The 25,608-nt window shown below is 41.9% G+C and overlaps 1 protein-coding gene across 1 annotated transcript in view; it reads right to left on the bottom strand.

The window, feature by feature from the left end:
- Window positions 1–25,608, bottom strand: part of NBEA (neurobeachin) — an 812,633-nt gene that overhangs the window by 165,717 nt on the left and 621,308 nt on the right. Inside the window, 2 exon segments of the mRNA XM_033948014.1 lie at window positions 14,644–14,746; window positions 22,684–22,801. Coding sequence (XP_033803905.1) covers window positions 14,644–14,746; window positions 22,684–22,801 — 221 coding nt within the window.

Raw genomic sequence — 25,608 nt, 5'->3', positions numbered from 1 at the left:
GAGATCACTTTTGAAAGTGGGGATAATACCACAAAACAATCATAGGCCTTGTTATATTAACCCTTGGATTTTTTGAACTAAAGTAGAGTGTTCTCTCCTGCGCCATTGAGACCTGAAAGTTTTTTATGCTGATGATGTACTTTGAGTAGACAACTAAATGTATCAAGGGATACAATCGTATAAAATAGTGATAATATAATTCGAAACGTATTGCAAATTAAATTTAGTAGAAGGGCTTCATTCATTCATACCACATAGAAAAGGATTAACGGACATAACACAATCTTATGTGAAACAAATCATTAATACAGAAAAAAGAGAGAAAAACAAACCTCAATTGTAAGCAGCCGGGACTATACAAGTACCCTAAGCCGCTTGCATGATCACAGGTTTGTGAAAAAACTCTGTACAATTATATTTCACTTTCAATCATTCACGTGCAATATTTCCATTCGTGTGCAACAAGGCTTATGTTTTTAGTATTCTGTTGATCTTCAAAAGGATCGTGGGATACTGAGAAAGCTAACCAGAAAATAAATATAGAATCCCAACCAGGTCGTGCATGTGCAAGACCGGAGGGCTAGGACTTTGATGGGAAGATAGGACTCAATAGGAAACCAAGGTGGCATGGGGGCCCCTTCTGGTGATTTAGACAGGTCATGACCTGTTTGGGCCGCCGCGGGAGCGGACTGCTGGGCAGGATGGACCTGTGGTCTGACCCGGCGGAGGCACTGCTTATGTTCTTATGTTCTTATGTTAAATATCAAAAAAGGTGAATGAGAGCCCAATCTATCTAAGATATAAGGGAAGGCAACAACTCCAATTCAAACTATAAACAAGGTCTGACAGCATCGAACCAGAAGTACTAGTGTCAGATATAGAAAGAAATCACTTATCTACAGATGTACTCCTTCTCATCCAAAATCTGACTTCTTCTCCCGACAGAAAAGTCTTTCCATTTCGCCAAACAGGCTACTTCAGGGGATCCATTAATGTCCAATCTTCTCCACGCTTTTGCAAAACACCGGTAATAGGGCTGACTCCTCTCAAAATGGCTCTCGGACTCTTTGAATAGAGCCAGATTTTAATAGACTCACTGTAATTGAAGCTTTTTCTTTCATAGTCTCCAGCGTTTAGTGATTGGGGTTTTTTGTTTTTTTTTGTATAGTGGTCAGTTTTGATTGAGTCAGTGGTTTTTCCTTCCACTTCTCCTTTAGTTTGTTTGTCACATACGTGTGTATATCTATCTATCTATACACACTGCATATATGTACATTTCTTATCAAGCAGAATGTACACTAAATATGAAGCCCATACTTAGTTGTTTACTTACTTATCTGCATACCATGTTGAATAAGCTTTCTGTTAATATGAAGGATGTTCTTATTGTGTATACAGTAAAACCTTGGATTGCAAGTAACTTGGTTTGCAAGTGTTTTGCAAGACAAGCAAAACATTTTATTAAATTTTAACTTGATATTCAAGCAATGTCTTGTAATACAAGTACATACAGTATGCACACTTCACAAATGAGCCGATGGTTCTTCTCTCTCTGACGCTGCAAGAGTGTAATGACTGTTCTAAACAAGCAAAGCCTTGCAATACAAGTATATACAGTGTACATGCATCACATCATCACAACCGAGCCTATGGTTCTTTTCTCTCTGACACTGCAGGAATGTAGTGACTTCTAAATGAGTGAGGTTTTGCAATACAAATACGATTAGTATTTTGTATTAAAGTTTTTGGGTTGTGGAACGAATCATCTGAGTTTCTATTATTTCCTATGGGGAAATTCGCTTTGATATACGAGTGCTTTGGATTACAAGCATGCTTCTGGAACGAATTATGCTCGCAAACCAAAGCTTTACTGTATATACAATTTTTAACTCATGTTGGTCCAGGTTTTTATGTTTCTTCTTTTTTAATTTTAATTTCTTTTCTACATATAGAATATTTATATGATTTATACTTTTATTGATGTGTTTTATATATATATATGTATGTAAATTATTTTTATAAAAATATGTTTTTTTTTATGTTTTGTGTGTCAACAATTTGTAGGCTCCTGAGGCAGGCCGTTTATACCAAAACACGTGCGTGTCGAGCCATTGCACAAATAAAGCAGAGTTTTGAAATAAACAAGTACACCTGTATCTTTGAAAAATCTCCACTGTTGGTTCATGTGTTATTGAGTTTTGGAGATAACTCTCCTGGTTCTTCTTATGTATGTGTTCCACAATTTTATTTTTTATAATTGTTTCTACCATTTTGCCTGGTAGAATTTACAACATGAAAAATTAAATATACCTCGCAATTACTAATAGTCAGTTCAGCAGGTATAGGATACAGAGCATACTGATTCACCCCTTCCCTAACTTTAAAAAACACCTACAATTTCACTGCTATATTAGCTTTTACCACCAATCCAAGCTAACCTCTCCATCAAATCCACCTGCCTTACAACAGAAACCTTACAATCCACCCGCAGATTCATTCTAGTACTCCCCAGGTTGACCCCCTAACCCATCCATACTAACCCCATCCCTGGTGTCATTTCCATCTCTACATTATGACTTTACTACACCTTCTCTTGTTACTGACCTTACCCAATCTCCCCCTCCTCCCCAAACCACTGCATTTTTCAAATCCACACTATCCACTTTTTTAATTCTGCATCTCACCATCACTTCTATCACCCACCTTCTTCACATCTCTAAGGCTTCAGCAGTTTCTCCCCCTCATTCAACCCACTCCATCCTGTCTGACTGCATCATCCTGGTATCATGTCACCGTATCTCTCTTTCTCTTCTGTTCCTCTTTTACTCACTGCTAGTGATATTATCAACCCCAATCCTGGCCCTGCAATCAAGTCTCACACTACTCATGCACATCATAATGCAACATGTCTAATTTTAATTCTATTCCCTTCCTCTCCTCTTTTTCTCTCTCTTTCTCATGTGCTCTATGGAATGCCAGCTCTATCTCCAACAAGCTTGCTTATGTCCATTATCTCTTTAGCTCTCATTCTTTCTACCTTCTGGCATTAACTGAAATCTGGCTCTGCCCTGAAGACTCTGTTTCTGCCTCTGCCCTAAGTTATGTAGGTTACCACTTCTCCCATACGCCTCGCCTAGTTGGCCGTGGAGGGGTTGGGCTGTTGCTCTCACCTTCCTGTAGTTTTCAACCTCATTTTCTACCTCAGTCTCACTGCTTTTCCTCCTTTGAAGTCCACTCTATCCATCTATTCGCTCCTCTTTCTCCCTGAATAGCAGCCATTTATCACCTTCCTGAGAAATCCTTACCTTCCTTTCTCACAGACCTTGACTCCTGGTTCTCCATCTTTCTTGAACCTTTGTCTTCTTCCCTCATTCTTGGTGATTTAAATGTTCATGTTGCGGACACCTCTGACTCCTACACCTCAAAGTTTCTTGCCCTAATATCCTCTTTTAATCTTCAGCTATACCCCAGTACCCCTATGCACCAAAATGGCAACTGCCTCAATCTTGCTCTCTTCTCCAACTGTTCAATTGCCAACTTCTTCATCTTAGTTCTTCCCCTCTCTGACCATAATCTCATAACCTTTATGAGAGCTGGATGAGGGAAAGAGGTAGCAAGCTATAGACAGACAGGTAAAGAGTGGAAATTGAGGACTAGATGGTAAGAAAAAATTTAATCTAGACAGGCAGAAAATAAAATCTCTAGTCACTGTAAATACTTGGGAGTTGTTTTGGACTCTACTTTATCCTTCGAACCTCAAATTAAAACAACTGTATCAAAAGTGTTTTTTAAATTTTGTCTATTTGGTAGATTACAAAATTACCTCTCAGATATGAACTTCTGATCCGTATTTACTGCCCTAGAGACTCCTTATTTTGATTACTGCAATTTGCTTTATTTGGGTTTACCTAAATGTGTGATCCAGGCATTGCAGTTAGCATAGAATGCTGCAGTTCATATGATTATGCACGCTTCTAAATTTGTGAAAAACAAGAAAAATTGACCCAAGTTTCTACAGAAAAAAATGGCAAACCAAACAAAACTATGGAAACAAAGTTCAAAATCTTCATTTTTATTTCTTCAAAGCAACTCAAAAACAAAACTTAAAAACAATCCACATTTGTATTGAACGGACCCAAGATGGGAAGTGTTTCGGCAGAACACCTTCCTCAGGGGTCCAATGAATAAGGATGTAGTGAAACTAATCAAATGTGGAGAAATCTAGGCACTGCTGCTCATCAACTTGCTGAAAAAAATACATAGTAACATAGTAGATGATGGCAGATAAAGACCCGAATGGTCCATCCAGTCTGCCCAACTTGATTCAATTTAAATTTTTTCTTCTTAGCTATTTCTGGGCAAGAATCCAAAGCTTTACCCGGTAATGTACTTGGGTTCCTACTGCCGAAATCTCCGTTAAACCTACTCCAGGCAATCTACACCCAGCCACTGAAGCCCTTCCCAGTCCATCCCCCACCAAACGGCCAGACACAGACCGTGCAAGTCTGCCCAATACTGGCCTTAGTTCAATTTTTAATATTATTTTCTGATTCTAGATCCTCTGTGTTCATCCCATGCTTCTTTGAACTCAGTCACAGTTTTATTCTCCACCACCTCTCTCGGGAGCGCATCTCCCTCTCCGTAAAGTAGAATTTCCTAACATCTATGCTGTATGAGCTCCACTGGCTACACACTGCTAGCTGGATTTAATTTAAATTCTCTGTGTGATCTTTAAGGCCCTCAAGATGATGGCCCATTAGTTGTTAGATCATTGTTTTATATACATCAACCAGCTAGATCTTTATGTTCTGGGCACACATTGAGCCTAGAGATGCCAGCTGTGAAAAATGTGAGGCTAGTAAGTTCTCGCCAACCAATGTTTGCAGTACAGGGAGCAAAATTATGGAATGCTCTTTTGCAACATTTGATTTATGGATGGTTATGTCAGGTAGAAAGGGTGATGATGATATATTGCGGTATGAGTGAACAGTATCCCCCCCTCTTTTACTAAGGCGCTAGCCATTTTAGCATGTGCTAAATGTTAACACGTCCATAGAATGTAATGGACATGTTAGCATTTAGCATGTGCTAAAACAGCTAGTGCGCCTTAGTAAAAGGACCCCTATATTTTGTGTATTTGTTTATATTTTATGTACGCATGTTTTTACAGTGTGACTCGCTCAGAATAGTAGGATATAGCAAGTAATAAATTTTTCAAGAATGAAAGAAAGAAAGCTGAAAGGAAAAGGAGAAAAATACAACAAACGGACAAGAAATGTTGGCAAGAGAGTTAAAGAAAAATGAGGAAAGCAGAAACCAGAGACTGAGACCAACACAACTGAAAAAAAAACAAAGGTAGAAAAAATAATTTTATTTTCCATATAAGATAAAGTAGTGTGGAAGCTGTGTTAATAAATATTAATAAATAAAAATAGAAATAGAAAATAAGGTATTATCTTTTGACTGGACTAATTTTAATACCTTTTTGACAAACATTCAGAGACTAAAACCTCCATCCTCAGGTCAGAATAAGATACCATAAGAGCAATATACTGTCCTGACCTGAGCAAGGAGTTTTGGCCTTTGAAAGCTAATTGAAAAATATATTTAGTTCAATAAGATATCCATATTTTCAACTTCTTATTTCTTTTTATGTGTTAGGTAAATTATTATATTAAACATCCTGGATCTGAGTAAAATTCAGGCTATAAAGTAGAGGCAAACAAGCAGGGAAAATATGCAGAGTATGGCTCATTTCCAGCCTCCCCGTGAATGTTTATGTATATGTGTGTCTGTGCATGTCTGTATGTATCTATAAGAAGCGCTCCCAAAGTAATGTAATGGGAATTTTTTGCTCACGTCAACTCGATTCTTAGAGGAAACATTGCATAGCAGCATTTTCCAAAGGGGGTACAATAAAAACATGACATCTCTTTAAACATGGTCCTGGCAGTGGCAAGCATTTAGGAAAAGATTATGCCCCAATATTTAGTCCTGAGCTATGTCTAGGCACCAGAACTGAATATTTGGACATAATTCCAGGTGGCTAGGCTGCCCGGAGGTTATGAAGATCCAGCTGTGTCCACATAAGAGTTTTGTGGGCCCCGGCTGAAAGTATTTTACCTTTCTTTTTTTAGAACCCTCCTGGCACTCCCTCTCACCTTCACTACAGTGTCTATTTTCTTCTCCCTCCCCCTTCCTGCATCAAAGTCTCCCCCACAGGAGCACAGTCCCCTCATGGTGCTTTTGCAAAATCTCATGAGCTGCCATAAGAGGTCAAAGCAGCCATTTTGCAAAAGTGCCATGAGGGGGTAGGAGCAAGAGGGCTGTGCACCTACCCTCGAAAATCCCCCTTCTGGACCACCAGGTGTGTTGGTAGCCTCCAACTGAATAGCGCAAGATCCCGCAATAAGCACCGTCTCCTCCCCAGCACTGCCCCTGGCCCATTTTTTCAAGGCATTTTAAGCAGGCCAGAGCCTTTCTGGCCCACTTAATTCAGCTCTGGTATATCCCTGGCATAGAAACATACTCTTGACACTAGGGATTTGAAAGGAATCCTAAATAAAGATGTGACAGAGATTTCTATTTTCACTTGTCACTGAATAAAAAGGATTTTTAGCCTGGTTGTTTTTTAAAATATTTGGCTGTAGCATTCTTTTCTTCCTTGATTCTAGGACTATATATATGTTTTTTAAAAATCTATGTTATTTCTCTCTCTTCCTATCTTCTCTCTCTTGAGCTTTCAAACTTGAAAAATCACAGTTCTAATAAAATATTTATTTTGTTTGTAAAATTCAGCTGTGAGCAGGCACAGACCAGAGTTAAGTGCCATATGTTTTATGACTTGATAAATTAGATTAGACCTTAATATGACATGTAAATTGTATTTCAAATGGCCAAGTTTACTTTTACTGTGACTTGTAGTCTGTAACTACATTTGACAGCTAACTGTCAAGTATTGGTACATAACAATATATTCAATCATCATAAATGCACTATAGATTACTTTGGAGATCTGAACTAATTTGGTATAAACTTGATGTTATTTTGGCAGTTAAGGAAATTTTATAAAGTATTTTTGCATATAAAACATATTTTACATATAGTAAATGGTATTATTTTTAAAAAACTTACCACTACTGCTACTTATCATTTCTACAGTGCTACCAGACATATTCAACACTTGTTGGTATATGTGTGAAAAACAGTGGCATTGCCAAATGGAGGCCATAGGGGCCCTGGTCTCCTCCAAAATTGTGGCACTTAATGTATGACTGGTGGGGATGCTCAACTGCTGCAAGCCAGAGATTTGCCATAGGAACCAATGGCTGGGATGGTGTAGATGGACTGTAGTGAGCTTGACGGAGACTTCAGTAGTTGGAACCTAAGAATAGTAACGGGCATAACTTTGCATTTTTGCCCAGAAATAGCTAAGAAGAAGAAAAAAATCCCCAACAAATTTTTAGATTGAATCAGTTTGGACAGACTGGATAGACCATTCGGGTCTTTATCTGCTGTCATCTACTATGTTACTATGAACCCCCACCCATGCGTTTTGAGTAGTAGGAAGACAATGGGGTTCTCTAGCTGCAGTTGCTGGCACATCCATGCATGCTAAGTTCATGGTGGGACAGATGAGCTTGCCCTTAACACTGAGGACCCAATGGTGGTGTCCTTTTGTGCTGCTATGTCCATTCTATAAAACTTAGTAAAGGTATGAAGTGTGGACCACATATCTGCTCTGCAAATCTCCTCGTGTGGGATTGCTCAGGCCATTGTCCATGAAGTGGGAGTTAATGATGTGATGAATGTTACTATTTAAGGAAAACACTTCCTGGGAATGGGTTATCGTATTGCTGATGCTTTCTCCATTTTTAAGTGAGTGGCATTTCAGACTCTGGCTCCTGCCTACCTAAACTAAACTAAACTAAACTAAATCTTGGATTTATATACCGCATCATCTCCACTGATGGAGCTCGGCACGGTTTACATGGTTAGGGAAGGAACGGAAATCCAATGGAATTATATAAGTAAGAGAGGAGAGAGGTTTAGGTGTAAGAATGCCAGGAACGGGACGGGGTTACGTTTTGGAGAAGAGCCAGGTCTTCAGACGATTACGGAATGGTAGAAGTGGACTCAAATTGCGGAGAGGGGAAGGGAGACTGTTCCAGAGCTGAGCAATTCTAAAAGGGAGGGAAGAGCCAAGTTTACCAACAAGGGAGATGCCTTTTAGGGAGGGGTAGGATAGTTTTAATTTTTGCGAGGATCTAGTGGAGGTTGGATTTGAGGAATTCCAGGATAGCGGGATAAAAGGAGGGAGGATACCATGGAGGATCTTGAAGGTTAGACAGGCACATTTAAAGTGGACCCTGGAAATAACGGGAAGCCAGTGGAGTTTGGATAGGAGCGGTGAGACATGATCAAACTTACTTTTTGAGAAGATAAGTTTAGCCGCGGTGTTCTGTATTAGTTGGAGTCTGTGAATGCTTTTCTTTGTTACGCTAAGGTAAATGGAATTGCAATAGTCCAATCTGGAAAGGATAATGGATTGTACGAGGACGGCAAAGTGTTTTTGGTGGAAGCAGGACCTCGCTTTCCTCAGCATGTGAAGGCTGCAAAAACATTTTTTTATCAGGGAGTTGAGGTGGTCATTGAAGGATAATGATGAATCTATGGTGATGCCCAGAACTTTGCTAGAGAACTCCAGCTGTAGAGAGGAACCTGTGGGCAGTGGGATTGAGGTGGGTAATTGATCAAGTTTGGGGCCGAGCCATAGTAGTTTGGTTTTGGACTCATTCAATTTCATTTGTACAGTGTGAGCCCAAGATTGAAGGTTGGTTATGCAAGAAGAAATGTTAGCTACGAGATTGGTGAGGTTTGCATCGGTCTCGATGAGGACCAGGATATCGTCGACGTAGGTGTAGAGTGTTTCTAGGGGGGATAGGTGGAGAAGGTTCAGGGAGGACATATAAATGTTGAAGAGGATGGGAGATAGGGGGGAGCCTTGTGGGACTCCACAGGTCGGTTTCCATGGGGAGGAGGAGGAACCATGTTTGGTGACGGTGTAAGAGCGAGAACGTAAGAAATTCGAAAACCAGTCGAGGACTGTAGAACTGATGCCTATCTCGGAGAGTAGGAAGATTAGAATGTCATGGTGGACGACATCAAAGGCAGCAGAGAGGTCGAATTGAAGGAGAACGGCAAATTTTTTATGAGAATGAAATTGTTGGATCTTCGAGATAAGGGAGGCCAGGAGGGTTTCGGTACTGAAGTTGGGTCTGAAGCCGTATTGATAGGGTAGGAGGATAGAGAATCTTTCCAGGTAGGCTGAAAGTTGGGAGGAGACGATGGACTCTAGCAGTTTGGTTAGGAGCGGAATGTTTGCTATTGGGCGATAATTAGATGGGGCGGAGGGGTCTAGGTCAGCTTTCTTTAGTAGGGGGGTCAGTGCAATGCGTCCCATTTCAGGGGAGAAGAGGCCCGATAATAGGGCAGAATTTATGAGTATAGTGAGAGAGGAGATGGCCTGAGCGGGAATTTTCTCAAATAGATAGGATGGGAATGGGTCCAAGGTGCAATTGCAGGATTTCAGTTTCAGACAGAGTTTGAGGACCTGGGAATCGGATACTTGCTCAAAGGTGGTCCAGGATCTATTGACTGGGATGGGGGTGGGGACCTTTGTAGTAGGATCGGGGGAGGCGGCCACCAGAGGATTGTAGGAGACTGCAGGAGGGAAGGAGCTTCTCAAGGCGGTGACCTTTCCGTTGAAGAAGTTTGCTAGTTGATCCACTGATGGGGAGGAGGGAAGAATAGAAGGGTTGGTGTTGGGGGTTAAGGAGCGCCAGATATGGAACAGCATACTGTTCTGGTTTTTCGATCTGGAGATCTTGTCACCATAGAAGTCTTTCCTAGCTCTTTTGAGTGTATTGTTGTAAGATTTAATGTTGACTCTCCAGATTTGTTTATCTGTGGGGGATTTCGATTTTTTCCAGATGCGTTCCAGGGATCGACATTTTTGTTTTAGCGCCCTGTGTTGTGGGAGGAACCAGGGGGCCTTACGGGAGTAGGAGATGGTTTTGGTGGAAAGTGGGGCGAGAGATTGGTAGGTGGATTCTGAGAGAGTGGTCCAAGTGTGCCAGTTGGTTGCAGGATCTGATGGCTTAGGCTTGGATGGGAGATTGTCAAGAAATTTGGACCAGAACTGGTCATTTGAAATTTTCTTACGGAAAGTAATGGACTTAGAGGACTGCGGAGAGGTTCCAAGGGGGGACATGAAGATGGGGAGACAGAAGGTTCCTAGGAAGTGGTCGGACCAGGGAACGTGATCCCAGCGGACGTCGTCGGTTGAGGTTTTGTAATCCGTGAGATCGAGGAAGCTGATGAGATCTAGAGAGTGTCCTTTTTCATGGGTTGGAGAGGAGGCGGGGGGGGAGAAGCCGAGAGAGATGAGGAAATTATTGAAATCGGATGCATCTTTACTAGAGGTGTCATCAAGGTGGAGATTGATATCTCCGATGATCAGTAGTCTATGGAACTTAAGGAAAGCGTTAGATATGGTCTCGTAAACAAGTTCGGAGGAATTGCTCCAGGGGGTGGGCGGACGATAAAGTAATAAGATACCTAGTGGGTGAAGATGGAGCTCATCATTGATAGAGGCTAACATATATTCTAGTGAATGGTGGCTGCCTTTTTCGAGGAGTTCAACATTAAAGAAAGATTTGTAGAGGAGTGCCAGTCCGCCTCCTTTACGGTTTAATCTAGGAGAAAAGAGGCCTTGGTAGCCCTGGGGGCAAATCTCGTTTTGAGTATAATAATCATCTTTTTTGATCCAGGACTCTGTGATACAAAAGAGTCCAGGATCAAAATCTGTGAGGAGGTCTTTCATAATTTGGGTCTTGTTGCATACGGATCTGGCGTTGCAGTAAAGTATCGGGACTGGGGTTAGAGAGTCAGGGGCATGGTTGGGAAGGTTGGCAGGGGGCACAGGCTTTAGGTAGGCTAGGTTGGCTTTGCGGGATTTATGTTTGTGAGAGTGACTTCTAGTGCGTAGCAGCGTGGGGATATTTAGACTGGGGCAGGTATTAGTGACATTTGGGGAGTCTGGTAGATTAGGGGAAGAGGGTTTTAAGCAGAGGGTGATTTTAAGAGAAGAGCAGAGAAGGAGAAAAAAGAGCCAAAAGGGAGGCTTCATGTTTGACTTGGGGAGCCTTTTAAGCTGGGAGGCAAGGCTTGTTTGGATCGATTGTGAAGCAGTATGTTAAGTGGAGGGAATTTTTTTTTTTTTTTTTTTTTTTTTTTTTTTTTGGACAACACAGGAGGGAAAGAGTGGATGAACCAGAATCCCTGCAGTGAGAGCGGATTTACCTCTGAAACTGTCTGTCTTTTTGGAACCTGAGCAATAGGGTGTTCCACACGGAATCGTATGCGGAGGGGGCTAAATCGGAGGGATTTAGCAAGGAAAGGCTATACTGTCGGAAAGCCAGGGCCGGGAGGGGGCTAAATGAGCTAGTGGGAGGAAGGGTGAACAGGGAGGGAATTCAGGTACTGATCTCAACAGGAATACAGTTTAGCATCTAGACAGTTTCCAATAAAATATAGTACAGTTTGGCATCTGATAATTTCCAGTAAAATACAGTGAAATACAATGAGGTTCAATGAAATACAACTATGGTGCTTGGATGGTATAGCGCTCAGGAACAAGGTGTGGCGCTCAGGAACAAAGGGAAGAATACAGTTCAGAATAATGGCTAGCTATTACTGTGAGGGGGACAGGCAATGATCCCAGTAATGGATGCAATATAGGAACTGACGATTTGAGTCTAACGAAAATTCAAAGAGGGAGGGGGGGAGGAACTTAGAGCAATGAGGGAAGCTAGAGAGTTCGGACCTGTTGGGGGTGACCCGTGGTAGGAAGTCTCTTGTTGATTGATCTGGCTGTGTCTCTGTCCGGCTGCAGTGCCTATGCCTGTTGAAAGGTTGGCCCTGAATTATCCGCAGTCTGGACTGTGTTTTCAGAGGTCTTGGCTGGGGTTGAATGGATTTGGATGATGGGGGTTCCGCGGACACCAGTGCAGTTGCCTCGCGCAGGTGCTTCGCAAAGGCGCTAGCTAAGGCGCTAGCTAAGGCGCTAGCTAAGGCGCTAGCTAAGGCGCACGCGCCTTTGACGTGCGCCTTCGACGGCACGCCGAACGGCTGCACGCCGTTGATGCTGTTAGTTTTGATGTCAGGCTCCTGCTGGTTCGGGAGGGGGGCGGAGCAGTGCTCCCACGCTCCTCTCCGGTCTCTGCAGGCACGAGGCTGGCTTTCTGCGGCCCACTGAGCGATGTCTGAGGCAGAAAAGGCTGCGCTCTGGTGGAGCTGATGGTTTTGATGTCGGGCTCCTGCTGGTTCGGGAGGGGGGCGGAGCAGTGCTCCCACGCTCCTCTCCGGTCTCTGCAGGCACGAGGCTGGCTTTCTGCGGCCCACTGAGCGATGTCTGAGGCAGAAAAGGCTGCGCTCTGGTGGAGCTGATGGTTTTGATGTCGGGCTCCTGCTGGTTCGGGAGGGGGGCGGAGCAGTGCTCCCACGCTCCTCTCCGGTCTCTGCAGGCACGAGGCTGGCTTTCTGCGGCCCACTGAGCGATGTCTGAGGCAGAAAAGGCTGCGCTCTGGTGGAGCTGATGGTTTTGATGTCCCTCAAGAGAATCACTGGATATGCAATAATAATGATTTGACAATGCTATACATATGTAAAGATCAGCTCAGAGATATGGAGGGGCTTTTACAGAAGGCAAAACCCCCCTTATACCTATTGCCGCCCAGTACAGAGTGTGGCTGGATTCTAAGCTGTTTGGTTTCCTGAAGCAGGAGCACGAAACGTGCATGTTGAAACCAAGCTTTAAGTTAAGCAATTTTGATTTTTTGATTTGTTATACTGATTCAATATTAATTTGGCACTATTTATGCTTCAAAGTATGGAAGATACAGCAATGACTGGGTGGTGAGGTGGTATAAGGGGGGTTTTGCCTTCTGTAAAAGCACCTTCATATCTCTGAGCTGAGTATAGCATTGTCAAATCATTATTATTGCATATCCAGGGCAGTGTTTCTTTGATCACACAAGACTTTTCACTCCCTATTTTTTTCATTTTCATAATTGAGATATTTTTTATACCTTTTTCCCTGAATATTGTTGATTTACCACAAGAGAATGGCATTTCTTTTGAGCTTATGGAGTACAGGCAGGCACCCACAAGTATGGGAATTGTAGGGAAGACTGATTACAACAACAAAACAAAGAAGAATAGTCCTCCACAGAATACGTATACCAAGATAAGACATAACTACAGGTCTAACTGAAAAGTCTTTAAGGGGGGTGCTGAAAAGTTCTCAACCCCACCAAGAAGGGAATGATGTGGAGCCATGAAACTTACAAATTATCTCCCATTTTTACCTCTAAATTCAACACACTTGGCACATTGTGTCAGAAGTTTCTGTAACCCTTCCAAAAAATACTCTGATATCTGGTCATTGAAATACTGCTCCACTGCTGCAATCATCTCCAAATCACTCAAAAATTGTCACCTTTTCAAACATTTTTAAGGTTTGGAAACAGAAAATAGTTAGATGGAGCAAGATCTGGTGAGTAGGGTGGATGGTCTATGCACTGAAACCCCAATTGCATCAAAATATCCGTTTTGCCAGCCTTGTGAGTAGGTGCATTGTCTTGCAAAAAGAGAACTTTCCACAGCTTCCCTCTCCTTTTTTCTTCAATGCCTCCTTTAATGTTACAGTAGTATCCTGCATTAATTGTTTTGTCCCTTGGAAAATAGTCAGTCATTACATCATCTTCCTGATCCCAAAACACTGTGGACATGACCTTTCCTGCTGACTTTTAGATCTTGAATTTCCTTGGTCTTGGAGAACCTGGGTGCTGTCATTGAATGGAATGTTGATTTGTCTCAACAGTAACTAGTCGGCTCCAAAGGTTGGTACTAGATTACTTCAAATGCTGCAAAATCAACTTGCAAAATGACCCGATAAATTTTCTTGTCAGCATTCAAACATTTGGGCACCCACTTGGCTGACAGCTTCTGCATTTCCAGCTGCTCATGGATTATACACCCAACACATTCCCTGGATATCTGTAGTGTCTCAGCAATTGTTTTAGCCGATATTTGTCAATCTGCCAAAATCACGTCATGGATATGGTCAAGTTCAGGAGTGGATACCGTTAAGGCCTCCCAGACCTTGCTGCATTTTCGGTCTTGAAATTTCCACACTGAAAGTTTGCATACCAATTCTTCACTGTGGAGTATGATGGGCATTTGTCACTCAGTCATCATTGATTTCCTTTCGAGTTAGAGAAGAATGCATTTTGATGGATTAACACACTATTTTAACAGCCTTACCACTGGTTACAGTTCAGATATGATCATTATGGAAAAATGATGTTCGATATCTCACAGTGGCTGATATTTGTCAACCATTTTAAGAATATTTGCATGATGGTACAACTGACACAGTTTTAAAGTATGTAATGAATATTTGCAATGTTATAGTGTAGTTTACATTACATACATACTGAATTTATTTCATACCTGGTAAATTCTTTAATATCTGGAACACACAAAAATAAAAATACATAATAAAACTAATGAGATTACCTGGCTTGAGGCAAACCATAGCTGGTGCCCACTCCAACTCGAGGTAAGCTGTAGACAACTTTTTTAACTGTTGGTTGGTCAGGAAAATTGAACATCACAGACGCTATAGTAGGAAAGGATATAGTGTACATAGAAATATAATTATTTGTATTTCATAAGTTTACTTTTTAAATCGTGCCACATTATTTGTTCATGGAATCTAATCAGTATAATTGACTAGTGCAAAAAACATGCAGTAAGTATTCAGGCATAGATATGTAACTGGCACCTAAAAAAGGTAGGTGCCTAAAGTTAGGCACCTATTGCATGCCAATCACACTTAGCAGCCCATAACTTAAAACTTAGGCACCTGTAATGTAGGCCAGAGTTTTAAAGGCCTAAATTATAGGCGCCTAAATCCTTTAGAGATTTAGAGATTAATAGCACCTAAGTCTTTTTCCACCACTAAACATTCCTACTTTGGTGCTAGGTGCCTATCTTTGTAGAATCATGCGTAAGAAGATAGGAGCCTATCTGCCAATTAAATTTTATTTTTTTCAATCATGAGCTTGTTAAAGCTCATTATCAAAGCCAATTTACTAATTAAGATAGGCACCTAACTTACTTTAGGCTCCTCTTATAGAATTTTCCCCTCACTGTCTTAGGGCTAGATTTACTAACCTGTCTTCCATGGGCAATCTGTGGCCGATCCTAGCTGGCACGACGGATTCACAAATTTAAAAAATTCAAATGAGGGTGATTGGAGGAACACCCTCATCTGGCCGACACGGATCGCTAGTGTGCGATCCCGCACATGCACAGACCTTCTGTAGATGGTATGTGCATGCGTCAAGACCCCTCTGAGCCATGACTTTTTAAAAAAAAAAATTTAACTTTTTAAATCTTTTTTGTAGCCCAGCGAGCCCATGGTTTTAACCCGCTTTAAACCTTCGGGTTAAAACCATGGGCTCGCAGTGCGGGGAAGGGCAGGAGAGATTCGGGGTGGCAGGCAAGAGAAATCCGGGGATCAGCAGGGCAGTGATTCAGGGCAGAGCAGGCAGGAGAGATCGGGGAAGAGCATCGGGGCAGCAGGCAGGAGAGATTTGGGGCTGCAGAGAGCAGGGCGTGCAGAGATCAGGGCTTCAATGGAGCTGGAGAGTCGGAAAGACATTTTTGACTGGTCCCCAGCAGTCGCTCTTTGGGTTGATCGGCCAGCACAGTCGGTTACAAAAATTTCTTTGGTGAATCGCATCCCTGTCTACTTTGCATGCATTTCCCCTCATTTGCATGCAAGGATTGGAAGCGGATTGCAGGAGAGGTTAGTGAATCGGGCCGGAGGGAAATCTGGTCGCAAACCGATCGGTACACGATCGATTTGCTTAGTGAATCTAGCCCTTAGTTAGGACCACAGTACTAGAGAAATTGCCAGGTTCAGAATTGTTGCTTTTTTGTTGCCTTTAATTTTCTGTACTAGAATTGCAGCATTAGTATTTGCTTTACTATTCTGAATAAGAATGAATCATGTCAGAGCACAAAGGTAATAGGCTGCCTAGGTTGTGCAGCAAGTATATATATAAGGTACACCAATTTTCCAAGGAAATGCATGCATATATAGCGAAATTATTCACCTGTAGCAGATGTTCTCTGAGGACAACAGAGCATAAAGTTATCAAGTGGGTGATGTCACTGAAAGAGTCTCAGTGTGGACACTGCCCAGTGTTCCTTAAGCTTCTGGAAGCTTTTGACAGGCCTGACCATACATGTGTGTGTGCCTTCTCACCTGACCAATTCGCTTGGGTACCTCAGCTGAATAAAAATGCATAAATAATGTAACTCCTAGGGGAGCTGGGCGGGTAGGTGAGAACCTATGTCCTCATGTCCTCAGAGAATACCTGCTACAGGTGAGTAACTTTGCTTTATCCAGTGACAAGCAGGATTATAGTTCTCACATGTGAGAATCCCTAGCTGTCAGGCTCACTGAAAACAAAAAAATGGTCAATAAGGGTTTGCAACAGCCAGGCCATCCAGAATCAATAACTTTAAAAACAAAAAGAGCCTTGTTGTGAATGTGCATCTTGGAACAGAAAAGAATAGGCTCAAGGGGATGGAATTGGATTTTAGACTTCAAACAAATTATGCAACGCTGTTTGACTAAACTGGCTATCGCTTTGGGTATCCCACTCAAGACAATAGTGAGATGTGAATGTGTGGACTGAAGACCATGTTGCAACTCTGCAAATCTCCTTAATGAAGCCTGACCTCAGATGGACAACTGTCATTGTAATGGCTCTGAAATTGTGAGCCTTGACATAACCCTCCAAAGTCAGTCCAGCCTGGGCATAAGTGAAGGAGATGCATTTGCTATCGAGTTGGATAAAGTGTGTTTTCTGAAGGCTGTCCCCATCCTGTCTGGGTCAAATAAAACAAAAAGCTGGGTAGACTCTCTATAGGTTTTACTTTGTTCCAGATAAAAGACTGAGGCTTGCTTGCAGTCCAAAGTGAGCATGAGGTTTCAAAAAAAAATGTTGGCAGAACAATTGGCTAGTTAAGATGGAATTCTGACAGTACCTTTGTAAGGAACTTATGATATGTATGGAGAACTACTGTACTCTGTTATGATTAAACTGTGTGTATAGTGAGCCTACTACTAGGGCCTGTGAGCTGAATGATCGCCATCAAAAATAAGACCTTTCAGTTTAGATACTTCAGATGACATGAGTCAAGTGGCTCAAAATAAGTTTTTATCAGCTAGGTGAGAACAACATTGAGTTCCCATGTCACAGTGGGAAGTTTAATGGAGGGGGAGTTGTCAAAAGCAAACCTCGCATAAAGTGAACAAGAAGAAGCTATCAGAGATGGGCTTAACCTTTACACTGCAAATGCTAATTGCACTCACATGAACCCTTACAAAATTGTTTCTTAAACCTGACTCAGAGAGGTGTAGAAGGTATTCAAGTAATTTTTGTGTAGGGCAAGAAAGGATCTAGGGTCTTGACCTCACACCAAATGGCAAAACTCTTCCATTTGACAGTATAACACCTTTTAGTGGAATCTTTCCTAGAAGCCAGTAGGACCTTGGAAACACCTCAGGTAGTTGAAGAGATGCAAATTCTACACTTTCAACTTCCAAGCTGTTAGGGCCAGGGACTGGATTCACTGGAAGTTAGGATGCAGAAGAGACCCCTCTTTCTGGGTGATGAGGGTTGGAAAATGCTCCAATCTCCAAGGATCTTTGGAGGACAACTCCAGAAGAAGAGGGAACCAAATCTGTCTTGGCCAATTAGGCATAATGGGCATCATGACCCCTGGGTCTGCAGTGGCCAATCCAGGTCACAAGTACCTAGCAAAATCCCAAAGAGTAAAACAGACTTTATGCTGCAGTGTTTATCCTGAGAATAAGATATGGATTTCCCAACATTCATCTTTAGAATGGCTTATGGACTTCTCTGTTAGGAAATTATCCAAACCTTATTTAAACCCTGATGAGCTAATTGTTTTCACCATATTCTCTGGCAATGAATTCCAGAGTTTAATTACATGTTGAGTAAAGAAATATTTTTTTCCGGTTTGTTTGACATCTACCACGTAGTAGCTTCGCTGCATGCCCCATAGTCCTAGTATTTTTTGGAAAGATTAAACAAGCGATTCCCATCTACCCTTTCCACTCCACTCAGTATTATATAGACCTCTACAATATCTGCCCTGAGCTGTCTCTTCTCCAAGCTGAAGAGTCCTAGCACTTTTGCCTTTCCTCGTAAGGAAGTCTTCCCATTCCCTTTATTGATTTTGTCACCCTGCTCTGTACCTTTTCAAATTGAACTATATCTTTTTTGAGATGTGGCAGCCAGAATCACAAGCAGTAATTGAGGTGCACCCACACCATAGAGCTATACAAAGGCAATATAATATTTTCATCTTTGTTTTCCATTCCTTTCCTGATAATTCTTAACATTCTATTTGCATTTTTAGCTGTTGTTTCATTGTATCCCCAATGATGTTACCTAGATCCTTTTCCTGGGTAGTGACTCCTAAAGTGAAACCCTGCATCATGCGGCTATAGTTCATGTTCTTCTTTCCCACATGCATCACTTTGCACTTACTCACATTAACTATTATCTGCCATTTTGATGCCTAGTCTCTCAGTCTTGCAAAGTCCTCTTGCAATAATTCACAATCCTCTTGCGATTTAACAACTTTGTGTCACCGGTAAGTTTAATTATCTCACTAATTATTCCTAACTCTAAATTATTGATAAATATGTTAAAAAGTAGTGGTCCCTGCACAGACTCCTGAGGAACCCCACTATTTACCCTTCACCATTGAGAATACTAACCATTTAACCCTCTCTATTTTTCTGTGTTCTTTTCTGTATTTGAGAACAGAATTTACACTGAGAGGACTGATGATCAGAACCAAGGCACAGTAGGCGCCAGTTGTGAGTATCAGTCACAGATATGGTTCTACTGTACCTCATATACTTTTAAATCTGCTAGAAAGTTTTTGGGACATATTTGAAAAAAAAAAAACCTAAGCAAAATCAATCAGCTCAATTTTCAAAAATTATATATATATATATATTTTTTAATTAATTAATTATATATTTGTTTGTGACAGGGACTCGGATCTAAGTAGACTGCAAGCTGTAAAGAAATAAAGAAAACTCACAAAGAGCTGCAAAAATCCAAAATAAGAGGAACAGAATAAAAATAAAAAGAAGCAGCATCTCATCCTACTCACACAAAGAGAAAAGGGTAAGAAGGCCAGTAAAAAAATTGCATGGGAAATTGAGACAAGCGAGACATATCTGAAGAGCTCCGCAGAGAAAACAAAACTATGGGTCCCACATGAGAAGGTGGTTGGGTCTGTCAAAGCTTCCAGAAGCTTCACTGGTGACATTACTCACATGCGTAAACTATAGTCCTGATTGTCCTCGGAGAATTAGCTATTTGGCATGCACAAATTTTCTGACTTCTTTTATGCTCATATTTCATAAAGTATGCACATAAATAATAACCCCTTCCCAACCACTACCCCTGGGAATGCTTTCACTCAGATTGGATAAACTTATTTGCTTGTAGGTTGTATGTGCTTAAGACCACTGCATGTGAGATAGGGCAATTCTATCAACTTGGCACTAACATTTGCACATGCATTACACATACAAAAGTTTAAAATATTTGTGCATATTTGTACACATACATGGGCCTGTCTTGCATAGTGACTATATTCAAGGGGGCAAATATGAGAACATAGGCAGGATTGTAGGTGGAGTTCCAATTTGCATACATAACTTATACAATACTGTAAGTTATGTGGGTTGCTCCATGGCAATTGGTATTTTATATGGAAGCTAGGCACCTTCATTGGGTTATAAAATAAGCTCCTATTGAGCAGCCTTTGGGGCACATAAATAGAGGCTCCCAGTTCTAGAATTATCTCCATATAATAATAATAATAATAATAACAGCTTATATACCGCAATACCGTGAAGTTCTATGCGGTTTACAGAAGATTAAGCAAAGGTAACAAATTGAATTGACTTTAAGAGGGGAGGAAGAAAGAGAATTAATAGGACAGGAAATTCATTGTTGAGGAGAGAGAGATCAAAAGGACAAGTTAATCACTATAGAGGGGAGAGAGAAGAGAGGATCAGTTGTCTAGATGCTTTAGGAAAAAGTGTGTTTTTAGACGTTTCCTAAATTCCCCATAAGTAGTGGGCGAAAGCAATTGTTCTAGGTCTTTACCCCATGATGCTGCTTGGTGTGAGAGAAGGTGTTCATGGTGTTTTTTCAGTTTACAACCTCGAACTGGGGGGAAACAAAATTGGAATGTGAGCTTCTCTTGTGTCTGTTGGCTGAGAAGAAAAGGTCAGTTATGTATTTAGGGGCAAGTCCGTGTAGTGCTTTAAAGCAGAAGCAGGCAAATTTAAACTTTACGCGCGCCGCCATTGGCAGCTAATGCAGCTGCCGGTAGTAGGGTGTCACGTGGTCAAACTTCCTCAGCCCAAAGATCAGTCTGACTGCTGCATTTTGAATCAATTGTAAACGTTGCATATTCTTTTGGGAAATTGCTAAATAAGCGATGTTACAGTAGTCAAGCAGACTTAGTACGAGGGATTGGACTAGGGTTCTGAATGCCGATGTATCGAAATAAGCTTTAATGGATCTGAGTTTCCAGAGAGTAAAGAATCCCTTTCTGATTAAGGAGTCTACCTGGTCTTTCATGGTTAGGCATTGATCCAAAGTTACACCTAGTATCTTAATGGTGGGCTGGATAGGGTAACTAAGTTTATTGATACATAGTGGTGATTTGGTGTCAAGCGGATGTGGCGAAGCGACAAAGAAAGTTGTTTTTTCTGAATTAAGTTTGAGCCTAAAGTTTGTCATCCAGTGCTCCATCACGTTTATGGCTTCTGAAGCTTTGGGAATAGTTTCAGAGACAGAATTAGCGAATGGGATGATAATCGTAAAGTCATCTGCATAACTAAATAGTTTTATTCCCAGCTGGGTTAGCTGCGTGCCTAGAGAAATAGTCCAGAGAAATATATAAAAGGCTATTTCTGTATTTAAAATACTTTTTAATGGATATAAATGCTCTTTAGAATTACCCCCCCCCCCCCCCACACACACACACAAACATCAACAGGAAGGCAATTTATTAAGCTGCAATAAAACAGTGCACTACTGCACTGTTACACTGTGAAAAGTCCTGTTAGGTTTACTAAACTCCAGTACCTAAGTACTGCAAATCAATAAATCTCACAAAAAGTTTTCTAATATTGTTTTGCCTGGGAAAAATGTTCAGATCTGGGCCACAAAACTCGTTCACAGTTACACTCATTTTGGATTTTGCAGGAAGAAAGGAGAGAGGGAAATCCCATCCACTAATGTCCTTCTTCTTCAGGTGAAAACATCAGGCACAGAGTATAAACCTATATAAGGACCAATAGAGCCAGATTGAGGGGGACTCGAGCCAGATTGGCTCTGGACCCAGGGATACCCTCAAGTTGGCACTACATATTTAACCCCATAATTAGGCATTCCTAAACTGCCATTGGATCTATATTCTAAGCCATTTATCCAGATAACTGGTACTGTTATGGCTTATGTGGCATTAACTAGGGATATTCAGTGGTAAAATGGCTAAATATTCTAATAGACCTCATCAGTACTATCTGGATACTGCCAGGGGAGTCTGTGGATGTTTCTGGGGTGAAGTTAGTGGTTATCCAGTTAGTAGCAACGTTCATTCCACTAACTGGATAACCGTCTGGATAAAGTCAGGACCTCAAAAATACTGTTCTAACTTTTTCTGGGTACCTATTTAGATTCCAAGCTGAATATTTTTGTTATCTGAATAGCAAAAATAGAGAGGGAACCAAAGTGCAAGATGCACAGAAGAAAGAAGAAAAGCACAGAGGGCCTTCTTCTCTGAGCAATCAAGCATAATTTAACCCCCCCCCCCCCACCCTTTTCACAAAACCGTAGCATGGTTTTTAGCACCAGCTATGGCAGTAACGATCCAAAGCTCATATTTTTATGTGGACAAGTGCAAAGTGATAAACATTGGAAGAATAACCCAAATCATAGTTACTATATTTTTTGCTCCATAAGACACACTTTTTTTTCCACCCAAAAGTGAGTAGAAAAGTTGGTGCGTCTTATGCAGCGAGACGACCCTGCCATTCCTTTTAAAACACCTCTGCCCGCCCGCATGCCCTTCCTTAAGCACAGAAAAGGAGGGATAGATGTCCTAGAAATCCAAAGAACTTTGCATTAACTAGGATTTAAATATAACTTATGATCCATTAACTACTGATTCACTTGTCAACTTATCTTCCAGAGACATTTGTGTAGATGCATTCCATAAATTATTAATCATAAGCTTAATATCATCTGTATAAAAGTGAGCATGAAGTCCTAAATTCTGAATCAGCAGAGTTAATGGAGAAAGAAAAACATTAAACAGCACAATTCACTTGCAGTGAAATTATGCTGGCTTGAATGTCTTGATTCAGAAATTTAAAGTAACGTATGGATCAAAATAAGTAATTAAACCTACTTCTGTTGGCCATAAACACTTCCAGAGCTGTGTTCTGAAGAAGATAGCGCCTTGAAAATACTGCTCGGATCTCGCTGAACATCCATTTTCCATGAAGGCCTTCTGTGTATGCAAGAACCTAAAAAAAAGGGGAAAAAAGCATGTCTTATAAAATGCTCTCTACAACTCTTTTTAACAATTTCTTAGCATGCTCTTAAAAATCAGCTGTATCTTAAGAAAAATCTAAGAGAAAGCAGAAAAACACAGACTTAGGGGCAAATTCTGTAAAGGATGTCTAACTTTAGGCGTCCACAATGAGGACGTCCATCGACTTAGGCATCCAAATAAAGTGGATAATAAGTCCAATTAATGACTTTAATAAGCATTAATTGGAATCACATGCCGCTGAGCATGCTAACGCATCTACCTAACACCTAATATGTAGGCGTTGCAAAACTAGGTCTACTTTTGAGCATGAGCTGAGCGCTAGGTAGACACGAGTTAGGTGGATGTGACTTAGGCATCAGTTAGGCATCCACATATGGGTGAACAGGGCTTTATATATTGGGATAAAGAGGACTCGTTTGATGTAAAGGTCAAAATATGTTTAATAATGCATTACTTAAGCAAAGCACATGAATAAAATATATATATTGCATACTAAACTTCTATTTTAGGGGTAAAGAGAACTCCTATTTGATAATAATAGAAAAATATGTTTAATAATGCACTACATAAGCAAAGCACATGAATATATATATATTTATTGCATACTATCCCTTATATATATCTATATATATATATATATAGCATACTATACCTCATTTCCAAAAGGTTAAGAAAAGAAAAAGAGATACACTACTCACAATGGCTGTACTTCAGAGTAGAGAATGACACGGTGAAAAAATTGGTCCCCGTCACCGCCCCGTCCCCGTCTCACCATCCCCGTCACCGCCCCGTTCCCGTCTCACCATCCCCATCACCGCCCCGTCCCCGTCTCACCATCCTCTTCACCGCCCCGTCACCGCCACTGCCACCCCATTCACCGCCCCGTCACCGCCACCGCCACTGCAATCCCATTCACTTTTCTTTATTTACGTATAAAGGAAACATTCTTTAAAACTTTAAAACTTAGTTAAATATTAGTTAATAACTATACAAAAACAAAACACGCAGAGAAAAAATTAATTAATATAAATTCTCAAAACTGACACATTTTGATCACTAAATTTAAAATAGTTATTTTTCATACAGTTTTTCAATCACTAATCTTCCACCACCCCTGGGGCTAGCAATGCAAAAACAAACACGACATGTACTTTAAATGCTTACAAAGTCCCACCTCTTTTCTAGAGATCTTACTGAGCTCCTTCAAACCCCCAAGCTCCCATCCCATACACCTCATTTGGGCCAAAAGGGTTTCCGAAAGTACTTTAGCCCAAAGAATGTAGGGCCTCCCTTTAGGTACAATTATTCCAAGGAACCCCAATGGCCAAAATTAGAACCCATGAAGGGACACAGAGCGTAGAAGTCTGCTTGGTGTTCTCTTTAAGTCTCAACTACTGGAGTTGCCATTGAAGCATATTCTAATCTGTCTTGCCATACATGAGACACACACTGTAGAAATCTGCCTGACTTTGTTCTAATGTTCCAACTACTGAAATTGCTGTTGAAGCCCTATCTAACACATCCTAATCTGTCTTACCACACATGGAACAAAGACCATAGAAGTCTGTTCAACACTGGCCTTACTGTAGTTCCTCACAGCCAGAGTCGCTGTATAAGCAGTGCTGCAAGTCTCCCCTCCCCCCAGCGATCACGGCAGGAGGGCACCCAACCCCTCCTGTAGACCCCCCAACGGCCCTCCCGACAATCGCAGCAGAAGGGTACCCAACCCCTCCTGCCGGTCCTCCCAATGGCCTCCCCTAAGATCGCCGGCAGGAGGGTACCCAACCCCTCCTGCTGGACCCCCCCCCCAACGAACCCTCCCACCCCGGAACCCCCTTAGTCTTACTTTCCAAGTTGGACCGGACGGCTCCTCACACGTATGGCCAGCAGGCTTGCCTCCGTCCAAATGAGGCGGGCCCGCCCCTACCCTGCCCAACCCACAGGATCCTAGGGCCTGATTGGTCTAGGCACCTAAAGCCACTCCCGCTATAGGAGGGGCCTTAGGTGCTTGGGCCAATCAGGCCCTAGGATCCTGTGGGTTAGGTAGGGGAGGGGAGGGGCGGGCCCGCCTCATTTGGACGGAGGCAGGCCTGCTGGCCAGACGAGCGAGGAGCTGTCCGGTCCAACTTGGAAAGTAAGACTAAGGGGGTTCCGGGGTGGGAGGGTTCGTTGGGGGGGGGTCCAGCAGGAGGGGTTGGGTACCCTCCTACCGGCGATCTTAGGGGAGGCCATTGGGAGGACCGGCAGGAGGGGTTGGGTACCCTTCTGCTGCGATTGTCGGGAGGGGTTGATCTGACAAATGAGGAGCACGGTGAAACACAGGTAAATAGCGGTTCCTAGAAGGGGGTACATTGGCCCGCGGGGACAAACCTGTTCACCGTTTCCGCGGTCGGTGAATGGCCTTGTCCCCGTCACCGCAGCGACTGCTAGTTTTCTTCCCCGTTTTCGGCGGTGACCCGCGGCTTAAATGCGGTGGCCGTGGGTAAACCGTCACCGTGTCATTCTCTACTTCAGATGTGTCTGATGCACAATCTTGACATCAGTATGACATCAGTATGACATCATCAATATGAATACCTGCCTAAATAAAAGCTCCTGTGGCTCAGTGGTTAAAGTTACTTCTTCAATCTTCCACAGGCCATAGGTTCAAATCCCCACAACCCCCCCCTCCTCCCCCCCGTTACCTTAACAGCTTCTTTTTGGTCTCATAAGAGAGTATGGATTGTGGACTTTGCCATTTTTGTTTGCACTCTGCGCTTTCCAGAGTCCAGAGGGAAA

The sequence above is a fragment of the Geotrypetes seraphini genome, chromosome 6, assembly GCF_902459505.1.
Source record: "Geotrypetes seraphini chromosome 6, aGeoSer1.1, whole genome shotgun sequence".
NCBI classification, from domain to species: Eukaryota; Metazoa; Chordata; class Amphibia; order Gymnophiona; family Dermophiidae; genus Geotrypetes; species Geotrypetes seraphini.
This window is presented reverse-complemented; position numbering and strand designations above follow the sequence as displayed.